General features: G+C 33.1%; 1 protein-coding gene across 1 annotated transcript in view; it reads right to left on the reverse strand.

Moving 5' to 3' along the window:
* Nucleotides 1-4,015: 4,015 nt before the first annotated feature.
* LOC6653108 (allatostatin-A receptor) overlaps nt 4,016-12,854 on the reverse strand; it is a 29,827-nt gene continuing 20,988 nt past the window's right edge. The window contains exons 5-9 of the mRNA XM_002075453.4: nt 8,366-8,484; nt 6,410-6,485; nt 5,989-6,144; nt 5,832-5,937; nt 4,016-4,036 (exon numbers count right to left, since the gene is read on the reverse strand). Coding sequence (XP_002075489.3) covers nt 5,836-5,937; nt 5,989-6,144; nt 6,410-6,485; nt 8,366-8,484 — 453 coding nt within the window. The 3' untranslated portion in view covers nt 4,016-4,036; nt 5,832-5,835. The remainder of the gene's footprint in view (nt 4,037-5,831; nt 5,938-5,988; nt 6,145-6,409; nt 6,486-8,365; nt 8,485-12,854) is intronic.

The following is a 12,854-nucleotide window of genomic DNA, read 5'->3' on the forward strand; positions in this document are numbered from 1 at the left end:
TTCAGAAAACAGCAACAACAACAGCAAATGTTTGAAAAATACTTAACAAACCATTGGAATTTCATTGAAAGATATAAGTAGATCGTATGATCCATATTTGGAGATTTGAAGAAAAGAAGCTTAAACCCTATACAGTGAAACCTCGATATAACGAATCTGAGGGGGATCGCAAAATTATTCGTTATATCTATTGATTCGCTATAGGTACTGAAATGTAAAACCTTAGTCCTTTCAAGGGACTTAACAAAAAATTCGTTATATTGGGTTTTTCGTTATAACGAAGTTCGTTATATCGAGGTTTCACTGTAATTTGTTTGAAGAAATTGGGTATTTTGAGAAGAAATCGTTCTTCTATATAAAAAAAATTAATGAGTTTCAAAGAAAAACAATTTTTTGGACAAAATTAGACGTGGGTTAATATTTTGTTCTGAATATTCTGATAGAATACCAATAATTTAATAAACATTGGATTCGCTGCGCTAAGAGTGAGCAAGATAGCCTATGTTTCTTTATATAGGTCTCAATTTGGTCTAGGCTACATAATTAATTTCATTTCCATTATGGCAAATGCCTTATCAAATCACTCAATTTAAATAGCATAGCTATTCAAAATTGTCAAAGCTATAAAATAGTTTTTATGTTTATTGGCGCACCCTGTATTAGTTAAGTACAATTTTTCAATTCTCAACAGTTTTGTAATTATTTGAATTTGTTTACAAATATAATGCTAAAGGAAACAAATTAGAAAATCATAGCACCATCGAAAGATAATGACTGATCGATCATTATGTTATGGAATGTTAATTTTAACTATAAACAAATGAACAATTTGTCTAATGATTAAGTGTGAAATATATAAATTGCTTAAATACTACATGAACTAATCATAAATCTTTTGATCGTATATTTTTTTCTACCAGAACAATCGATCTCTGAAGGTCTCTTCGAAAAGGCTTTTAAGACAGCTCAAGGATAAGATACTTTATCCTTGTCCAAGTACAAATACTGGAACTTTATCATTGTTGAATATTAAATACCTAGAAATGGAAATGGACTAGAAATCAAATTTGAAAATTGTAAAAGTAATTAGAACTCTTCTTGTTTTCGATTCCAAACGATTTCATTGAAATTGGATTTAAGATCTGTTAAGCGTTAACATCGTTTGCCGTTCACCTCTCAAATATTTTGTATTTACTTTTAATATGTTGAGAACATTGTTAGCCATAAGCCATGAATCAATTCAATTCTGTCATTAATTTACAAGAATTATTTTTAGCAAGGAACCAGAAAATTGTGTGGAAATACAGCGCGCAAAATTGAAATTGTTAATCGATGTTGGAAATCGAAAATTGGCTGTAAAATAAATTACAGAACTATAAACATATTACTTTACAAACAATTGACAAATTAAACCCATAGAATCCTTGTCACGATGTGCCAAATAATATATATATCCCTGTCTTAAAAAAATGTACTATACTTGGGGCTAAATCCATAAACAAATACTATGTACTTCTTAAAGTGTATTTCAATGTAATGTTAAGTTCTTTCTTAAAACTTTTGGAGCATGTCTTTAGAGAACTAGTTTTTGAAATAGCTTAATCAGATCTCAAAAATGTATTGATCTTGTTAGTTTTCTTCAATGAATGCTCTCATTTATTTTGGTTTTTGTTTTTTTTTTGTTTTTGTTAGGGTAATTGTTTAAAACATTTTTACCCTAATGAATGACTTGTATTAGCATAATTATAACATTGTAATAGTCATACATTTATGTTTATGTTTATATGTGTGTATATATATAACGACAATATTATATATGTAGAACTTTAGTTTTTCTCTCTCTTGATTTTCATTTAATTCTAACAATGAAAAAACCCTTCTTTAAATAATTAATGCTAATTATTATTATTATAAGTATTTAGTAGTTGTTTTCTATAGGATTATACCACTAACCATAGAACACATAGATGGGACAAACTCATGATTTTTTGATTGCAAACGCTAGCCTAGTCATGGAACCCCAGAGAACTTCGGGAAAACCCGAACGCTCTCACTCTCAATGAGAGCGTAAAGTGGGGAAAGGGCCAAGCAGCTACGAAAATAATTTAGTCTAGCACAGACTACCGAACGACGAAGGCAGTCCTACGTCGCTTGTGATTTCGTTCTGTCTATGTATGTGTACACTCGTCGGTACATGCTCAGGCTTCGTAGTGTGTGTGTGACGTGAAGTTGTACAACATCGCATTTCAATAGCTCGCTCGACCAAAATTTTTCATTTTCGACAAAACAGCGGCAATGCGAATAGGATATGCCCCTGTCGAAAGAATATCAAGAAATATTGGCATCATCTTCGTATGTATCCCGGTGGCTGTACCGATAGAGTGCTCGCTTCGTGATGTGTCGTCTTGGGGAATGTTCTTGGGGAAATTCCCACTCGTAACCGACCAAAAAGGTTTTTTTCTATTTTTTAATAAAAATAGAATAAAAAAGAAAAATAAACAAAAAATAAAGAAAAAAAAAATTAAAAAAAAAAAACAAAATTATAAAATAGAAAAAAAAACTTATTTAAGCCGACGATTTCGAGTTGGGAATCGAACCAGGGACATTACATTCCCCAAAACACATCACAAAGCGAGCACTCTATCGGCACAGCCACCGGGATACATACGAAGAAGATGCCAATATTTCTTGATAATCTTTCCACAGGGGCATATCCTAGCATAGCATTGTCGCTGTTTTGTCGAAAATTAAAAATTTTGGTCGAGCGAGCTATTGAAATGCGTTGTTGTACAACTTCACGTCACACACACACTACGAAGCCTGAGCATGTACCGACGAGTGTACACATACATAGACAGAACGAAATCACAAGCGACATAGGCCTGCCTTCGTCGTTCAGTAGTCTGTGCTAGACTAAATTATTTTCGTAGCTGCTTGGCCCTTTCCCCACTTTACGCTCTCATTGAGAGTACGAACGTTCGGGTTTTCCCGAAGCTCTCTGGGGTTCCATGACTAGGCTAGCGTTTGCAATCAAAAAATCATGAGTTTGTCCCATCTATGTGTTCTATGGTTAGTGATTATACATTTTCTTTGGACATTTGTTACTGTTTTTTTGTTGTTGTTGTTGTTGTTGTTAGTTTAATTATAATCTCCTTCGTCTCTGTAAATCACATCGTAAGTAATTAAATTATATAATGCTTTATACCCTTGCAAAGGCTATCAAAAAGTAATTAGAAAAAAGAGACTTCTCTCTCTCTGTCTCTCTCTCTCTCTATTTCCCTTTTGTTTTTTGTTTTCTTGTATTAGATCTTGTAACTACATTAACATATATGTTAATAAATCACTTTTATTTCTCATATTTGCAAGAGTATTAAAACTGCGAAATGTCCGTAGTTTATATATATAAACCATTCATTTGAGAGTTACAATTAACTACAGATAGTTACAGATTATGCAAACTCTTAATATTTAAAACACACAATATTACACATACAAAGTTATACAAATACAATACATACATACACACACACATACACATACAAACACATAGTTATTGGATTACAGGAATTTCCCATTAACATTACAATATACATATTTGTATTTGCTTTTTGTCTTAACACCTAACGCAATTAAATTTGATGTCATTTCATCGTCATTTTTGTTTTTTGTTTTGTATTTTTTTTTTTTCATATTTTTAGTTGAATTCCAACAAAATTTCTCACCTAATTATATACATATTACATTCCTTTGAATAATTATACATACACAAAAAATAAAAAGCAAAACATTCTTATTCAACTGGTAAATGGATTATCCTCTTCATCCTCCTCATCGTCCCGCTCGCTGTCATTCCAATTCACACGATAAATATTCTGACGGAGCAGAAATTGCAATTTTCAGTTGCGTTTCAGTTGATTTCATTTAAATACGTTTTTTTTTGCTTGACATTCGCTAATGACTAATAATCAAGATGAAATATATAATAGAAAACAAAACTGTAATTTGTAATTATTATAGCCAAACAATATTCCAAAAACTGTAAAGATAAAGAAAAAGAGTTTACATTATTACGGAGTTGTATTAACAATAGAAATGTTTATTGAATATGTTTTTCATTTAATTGTCTTCCATTTTTTATAAATCAAAATCCAATTTCTTTTCAAACCCCAAGTCAACTGATGAAGATATAAGTAATACGCCTTTGCCCTTAGGTCGGAGGTTATAGCATTAACTTTACTTAGGGTCATTCTAACAGGCCCGGGCCTGGTGTCATATGGGCTCCTTGTTCGTACTGAGTGTTGTACGACTACGTCTATATAAAGATCTGTGCATTAAAGTGGATCTCCCAAAACTGGAATACTGAGTGGCAATTTAAGTTGAGACCAAGTTTGCCTTAACTTTAGATATATGTACATATATAAAGTGTTTTTCAGTAAGAGAGCTTGAACTCAGCGTATTTTCCTTCAGGGTAGAAGTGCTTCAACATTACTTTAGTAAGGGACATCTCTAAAATAATTTTAATCTTATCTGAATACAAAATTTAAACATTTGACTTTTATGGTCAGTACCATGAATTTTACAAAAGTATTGCATACTTATTGGGGTTATGAAGAAATATCAAATATTTACATTGTTCTTATCAGGACAAAAGTGGTGTGTAGCGGCTTATTTAAGTTAGGCGTTAGCTGAGAATAAATACTTTCCGATAGTTCCCAATAATTTCAATAGTTGCATTTAATATGCCTTTCAAAAATAAATTAATTATACTAATTAACTAAGTTATCTTTTCACGCGAAACCAAAATTACCCAAAAAGAAAAAACTGCAAAGTATTCCAATAAATCTAAACTTCAAGACGCTTTAATTAGGAGTATTAAAAAAATCCATGTCTTTATTAAAAGTAGAATTCATCCGATCTGCATTAGAACATTTTTTGTTTTTTTTATTTTTTTTTTTATTTAAGCGCTGAATCCATACATACAAAAATAGTATCATAACAACACAAGTAGATGATATAAAAAGGACCAAACCTCATTGGTATACCCAAGAGGACTATTATTAGAACATTGAAAACTAAATTGTTGCCAAATCATTTCGGCATTTGTATACATATCTCAAATTTGAGCCCTTAACTTTAATTCTCTACTTAGAACTAACAATTTAGGCAATAATTAATTTTCCAATAATTCCCAATAATATTCCATAGTAATAAAATCAAAATTATTAAAATTTCGCTGACACATTAGTAGGACTTAAAATAAATTTCGTTTACTTTTCCATTTCAATTCGTATAAAACTAAACAAAAATGTTCAGTTTGCATACTTTTAGGCAGTACTATTAGTTCTTCGAGGAATTTTGTGAAAAGCAAATGTGTCTATAGATAATATGAAATAAGTTATTCTATCTATCTTTATTTATTTGACTTTGTGCCTCCAAAATCAAATTTCTGACCATAATACACAGCTTCAAGAGAAGATACTAGAGTCTGCAAGTCTTCTCAAAGTTCAATTTTGACAAATCTAGACAATTATTATAGTATATATTTGGTCATAATTGGTCGATTTCTAACCGATTTTCAAAAAATCATACTTTAAACGTCTAAAAAAAAACTTGGATACCAAAACCGTTTAGGTTACTTTTCAAAAATTGACAAAAATATAAGATTTTTATGCAAATTAATAGATAGAATAGGAAAATTAATACATGAGTTTTTCAAATTGACAGAATTACAGAATTCACAAAGCTACAAAGATCCGATTTTTCCTTTATTCATATTATAGTGCAACTAAATACTTATTCCTCTATAGTTTTTCCTTTTTTTCGACACTTACCAGCTTAGAGCATTTCAATATTGGACGTTCCGTTGCCGGTTGCAGTGCGTGTGGTCTTAGTTGTCTGTTGATTGGTCATAATTGGTGGAGGGCCGCACCAGACCACCTGAAATCAACGGTCAGTATTTGGTTTCAAAATAAGCTCACTATACTTTACCTTACGGAATGCCTTGCGAAAGTTGTCAGATAGAAAGGCATAGAGTATGGGATTAATGCAGGAGTTTGTGTAGGCCAAAACATGTGATATTATTTGAATAATGACCGATAAATGGCTACCGCCATATAAATTCAGAGCCTTCATCACAAGAATGACCTGTCAGAGAAAAGTGGTATGTGGGTATTTAATGTCAATGATTGGCAGCTGCTATTAACAATGTGTGTAAATACTAAAAGTATCTATTCAATAGCGTTTCGATTTCTAAGCAGATGTGTCAATTCCACTAAATGCTACTTGAGTGCAATTGAAGTTCTGTTCTGAGTGTTTGAGTGGCAACAGCTGTTGCCTGCTGTCAAATTGATTTAACACTTTGTTTTTTATATACATGCATACAAATTCTATTTGTAATTAATTTACTTACATGAATGGGCAGCCAACAGATGGCAAAGGCCAATACAACAACAACAACCATTCGAGTGACACGTCGCTTGCCTTTGCTATACATGTTTAATTACAAAAGACAGAGATAGAGAGACAAAAAGACAGAAAGAGAGAGAGAGAGAGAGAGAGAGAGAGAGATTTTGTAAATTTAGCATATCTAACTTTAAATAGGACCACTGCAATTGAGTTAGCTGCATTTGTGATTTATGCACTTTGTGCAACAAACGAATGAGCTAAAACAACGCGGCGTATGCGCAATACATCATCACGTATACGACGCATTGAACGCATTCAGTGCTCAAAATTTTGTATGCATAAATATTCTAATTTAACATTATTTATAGCATTTTCCATAAATGTACATGTATGTATATATGATTATATTTGTGTGTATGTAGGTAGATTACTTTTCACATTTGTTTTTCAACTGACTGCATATGAAAATGCTTTAGAGCCAGGTCTAACTATAATCTTTGAAGAAAAAGCCTTACAAGCGGCTTCACCATATCAGATGCACTAAAGAAAATATAATACAACTGTACCTTTGTCACAAACAACTAACCTAGCATATGACTGGAATTACAATCAGCCACACACGTTGTGAAAAAAACACTTGTAATTCTAAACTAACCCACAAGATCACAACGGCAGGATATCAAATGGCCGACGCCGTGTCCAAAATAATAATAATTTTTCAACCTCCGAATACGTGAGTGTGAGTCGTACTAGAACAAGATCTTCTAAGAACAATTGTTACCTCCTAGAGCCTAAGATAATTCTATATAAACTCTGTACTTTTGTAAATGAAATCATTTCATATTTTGAATTCAACGAATGAAGATTGAGTTATTTTCCTTCTCCCTGTAATCCCTATTCACCTTATGACGTGCAATGATAATTACAATATTATTCCAATTATAAAAATAAGATTTTTCATGCCTAATTTAATTTTAACTGCCTCAACATTTACCTAACCGTATGACTTCGAATTAACTATTGGAACTGGTTTTAAATTAAACAGAGCCATATCGAACCTTTTTAAAAAAGCTTTTCAATTTAATATAAAATATCAGTACTTTAGTTCCAATTTAAATTTGTAATGAAAAATTGATTAATTTGCTTAAAAATATCCCTTATCGAAAGGCGTTGAAAATATATGATTTCCGGGATCATCATAGAGATATTTCTAAAAAGAATAAATCTAGCTTAAATTGCTTACCTAAAATTCAAAATGAAATAGTATTTTAACAGAAGCCAATTAACCCAATTACCTTATAATTATTATATGTATTTGTTTTTAAGATTTACTGAATTCCAGAATTGAATCTTGCTTTCGTAAGTATGGAACTGGCTGCTTATAGTAATTACTGCCTCCTAATAGTAACTGATATTTCTATCATTAAACGATTATTTAGTCGTTTGCTAGTTGAAGAAAAATTTGTACAATTTATCTAGACAGATGTCATATTAATGCAAACAAATAATAAATTTATATATTTTTTGAAATATGATATTGATAGCATGTTCATTTAATCTATATACTTAGCCTTTTGAGTTAGTTGAAGTCTCTAGTCGATATTCTCTAGAGGTAAATAGCTCATATATATATTTATGTACTTGATATGTGTATGTGTTAAAGCACTTTTCCTTTGACAAAGAGTATGAGAGAGCCAGAAGGAGCAAGAGAACGAGAGGGAGGGAGAGGAAAGCACTTAAAAATTTATGAGCAATACTCATGAGTTTTCCTTTTCGGCCTAATAAAAAGGCATTCATCATGCCACATGGGTCACTTGGCCACAGGTGCGTGGAAATCCCAAACCCAATCCCAATTCTGTTTCTCACCCTCTCCCTGGACTATTTCTCTGCATCTCTCTCTTTCTACTACTAAGTCTCTCTGTTGTTTGCGGTTTTGGCATGGGATATTAGGGAGACTCACCGTGACTCGGCGGAGGGTTTGCAACCGGGCGCACTTTTCCATAGACGAGCCAACATTCCCATATACAGAAAGCAAATCAATGTCAATGGGGCCACATATGATGACAAGAAGAATGAGACCTGCAAAATAAAACAAAAAAAAAGTATGGACATTAGTTAAGTAGTTTAAAATTGGTCGTCATTATGGCAAAGAAAAGGAAAACCAAAAATATTTCATCAGCAGAAATCTAACCAAAAAGAAATCACTGAAACTTTGAATTGAAATCAAATGACATAAAGTGAAAAACTAAATGTTAATTTTGTAGAAACAAAAAATGAAAAAAACCACCCAACATAGAAACCCAAATCCTCAATGCCTTTGTCACTTGGCACTTGCTGCTTATTTTTTTCCTCTTTTCAATTCTGTTTTTTTTTCTCACTTTTTGTCAGAGTTGGCGACCAGCTGGTGCCATGTCAGCGAATTTTGTTAACATTCGAAAGGTATATTAGTTTTTACAACAATTATGTATATAATAATAATCAAGACATCGGATACCAATTAAAACAAAGTCAGAATAGATTCGAATATTATAAGAACTCTAATTGATCCCCACTTTTGCTACGCCCATGTCTATAAAAAGGGCATCTCTAATTCGATATAGTTGAATTACATGTTTTTTTAGACTGATTTTTTGCCGTTTTTTTTCTCATTTCTTTACTTTTTGCATGCAAATTTTCAGAATCCACTGACCCGTAATGCCTTCTAGCCCGGCTAGGGAAAAATGTAGAGAAATGCGAGACAAAAAGACAAGAGATGAGAGACAAAAATTCAGGTCCATGGAACCAGCTGCCATGTGGTTTACAGCTGTAAGCCAAATAGAGTAAGCATTAATAAATATTGTTTATATAGGGAAATAAAAGTTAATGCCAAAATATTCGGGATCATTTTAGGTTGCTTTTTATTTTGAAACGAAAAAAACTTCTTAGCCAATTGGCCAATGAGTGAAAAAAAAACTTTTTGGCAAAAGCAAAAGTAAAAAATAAAAAACAAAACAAAAAACAGTTTTGCGCTTTCTGTTAACGTTTGTTATTTTTTATTTTTGCTGCTGCTTCTCGCCTTTTGGCAAGTTTTAACTTTTGGCCTGAATTACTGCCAGGTAGCAGTTACCTGCACTCGATAAGCAATCAGCCTTACCTCAGGCATGAAACTCATTTGCGAATCGTTTTCAAGTGGCCGCCGTCAGCCAAGTGTAAATGATTAAAAGGGGCCAAAACCCAGAGAAACACGATATGCAAAAAAAAAGCCAAATAAAAATTCAACTGCAAAAAGAAAAATTAAACTGTAAACTGCTGGAAAATAAATGCAGGTGTGTGTGTGTGTGTGTGCTGGTGTGTGTGTGTGTAATGAAATGGAAAAAAGACGAAACAAGAATGAGAAACGAAACGTAACGGAAATCGCGCATGGCACACACAATTGTTAATAACCCTCATACCTAAGGGCGTATTTATTCATTTATTCAACCATTCCACCCATTCGTTCATTGCTCATATATTCTTCAATGATGCAAAACCAAAGACAACAACAACAACAACAACAACAACAACAACAACAACACAAACCAAATAAATAAAAGAAAAGATGAATAAAAATGAATAATATGCCTGACATCGGTGTGGCAACTAAATTGAAATCACTTTGGTTTTGTGGCACCCATGGCCAATGAACATGTCGTTTGTTATCGATAGCGAACCTATTTTGACATAATCCGCCCTGACACTTTTCTTTTTTTGTTGCCTCCGTCCACTTGGCTGGCTAACACACACACACACCCACACACACCTTTTGTCGCCTTCTTCACGTGGGCGTGGATGTGGCAAGAAAAATGTGCAAGCATTTTTCTTTTATTTTGCAATATTTCGAATTATTGTTTATTGGTTTCATTTTCATTCATTCATATTTGATTTTTTAATTAAAACACAAGGAGAAATCGTTTGTAATGATTAAGATGAAAAGAATGAGATTACATAAATGAAGACTTGTAATTGTTACGTAATGCAATGGAATTAGTTGGTGCAACTAACGTTAAGTAGCTAGTAAAACAAAGTCTACAACTAATCTGCCCATGTATTTATCTATTGGGTATAAGCTTAACTTTTTAACTAGCTGTACTTTTCTGCTTTTTTGCTTCATTATAATTCCCAAGTAGTTTTAGCAGTAATTTAAATTTATGTTTGTGGCATTATTATTTTTGAAGTGTGATTTAAGAATTTCTTGCTCATCTCTGTTTGTTCCAATAAAAATGACCCCAATACGGTTAGTTAAAAATGTTCTTATGAAAAAATTGGAAATTACAAATTTTGACACTTCGAAAATGCAAAAGGATAAATGAATTTTTTGAATTTTTAGTAACTTTTTTAAAATTTTTTTTGAACCAATCGTATGGAGTTATATGGTTCTTCAAAGAAATTAAAGATATACAACTGGCACTCGCTTAACACGAACTCTTTCAATACTAACTCGGTCAAATTGAAATTTCAGTATAGTCAAAACCATTTCAAAATTATGTTCAACCAATATCGATGGTGGTGTCGGGCATGTTAGCAGACTTAATAAATTTTTGAAATGGTTTTGACTATCGTGAAATTGCATTCTATAATGTGAACTCTATGATATACTGATATCTGCTCATTTAGTTCCTGGTGAAAGTCAGACAATCGATGACCTTGCAAGATTTATAGAGGGATCTATGCTCGATTCTATGAAAGAAATCTAGAACTTATGGAGTTAATTCATTTTAAAAATATCTTGAATTCGTCTGCTGCGTAAAAGCACTTAAAACAATAATAAAAAGATTTCTTTAGCCTGGTCTTAAACAGATTCGATTTTCAAAAGTACGCTACTTTTTTTGTAGATACATGTTTTGATACAAAAACTCTAAGCTTCACATTGCGGGTTATTAATTTATTTAAGACATATGCTTTCTAGGGGAAAATATCTTACAAGAACTCGTCGTAGAATCCGAATCTGGTAAACATTCGTTGACGTTTTTTTTTGCTTCACACAATTTGCCCGCCCTATTATGTAGGGGAGAGGGCCCAATTGTGACATTTTCAAATATTTTTGAAATGCGGTATTGAATGACAGTTTGAGCCCTGTAAATCATGTTCGTTAGACGTTCTGCAGTTTTTGGACAGAAACCAACGTTAATAATCGCATTGTATATACGTGTAGCAAACATCGTGTTGAAAAACTGCGATAGTGACATGGACGACGAGGAATAAATATCGTTGTCATTTATGGCCCATTTTCTTTTGTGTTTTTCATTGTTTTTGCCATTAGCGGACGTTGACGATACTATGCGCAGTACGTTCAAGTGGCCCCTACGACACCAGGACAAAGCCTGTTACGCGCGAGCCCAAGCAGATAACTGCCCACCTCCCACCCGACCGACCGAGGGGTGCAGCCGTATAACGCACGGCACGAATCGCGTGGACAAAATACACAATAGAAAAGACAGACAAGCACATAATACTATAGCTATCTATAAACTAAATGGGATATGATAGATGTTTTAAGCATATTAATAGAAAACTCTGAGCCGATTACAGGGGATAGAAGATTGTAATCAGAGCAGAGGACCCTAAAAGGTTCATACATAGCATAGTTAGAAGAACAACGACTAAGGGATAAAGGTATTAAAGGATGTCTACTCCGTCTACATGGTACCGACAGATTCACCTGAGCTAATAACTCAGGCGAGTCGATATCACCAATTAGGAGCTTGTGCATAAAAATGACACCAAGCATAATTCTACGGTTAGTTAGGGACGGAAGGTTAATCAAGAGAAGTCTACTAGAATACGAAGGCAAATTGACATTGCGATCCCAGCTTAAGCCACGAAGAGCAAATAGCAAGAACTGCTTTTGAACGGATTCTAGTCTAATCTGGTGCGACTCGTATTGAGGTGACCAAATGCAAGATCCATACTCTAAAATAGGACGGACAAGCGAAGTAAAAAGAACTTTAGTTGTATAGGGGTCATCAAATTCTTTTGACCATCTTTTAATGAAACCCAGGACACTCATGGCCTTTGCGACCGTGGTGGAAATATGGGTGTTAAAATTTAACTTATGGTCCATAAGTACGCCCAAATCATTCATATTATTTAGACGTTCTAAATGGCTGTTGTTTAGAATATAAGTGACCAGTTGAGGAGAGTTACGAAAAAAAGTCATTACCTTACATTTGGTAGTGTTAAGATTTAGTAGATTAAACTGGCACCAGGATTGAAAGTTTTTAAGATCAGCTTGTAGCCGACTAAATGAATCTGTATCTTTATAAGTAAGACAAAGCTTGACATCGTCAGCATACATAAGCACACGCGAATGAACAATGACTGATGGAAGATAGTTAATAAATAGTGTGAAGAGCAGAGGGCCAAGATGACTACCTTGAGGTACACCAGAAGTCACAGGAATGGAAACGGAAAAAGAAGACTTAAAAAGTACC

This window comes from Drosophila willistoni, assembly GCF_018902025.1.
Source record: "Drosophila willistoni isolate 14030-0811.24 chromosome XL unlocalized genomic scaffold, UCI_dwil_1.1 Seg142, whole genome shotgun sequence".
NCBI classification, from domain to species: Eukaryota; Metazoa; Arthropoda; class Insecta; order Diptera; family Drosophilidae; genus Drosophila; species Drosophila willistoni.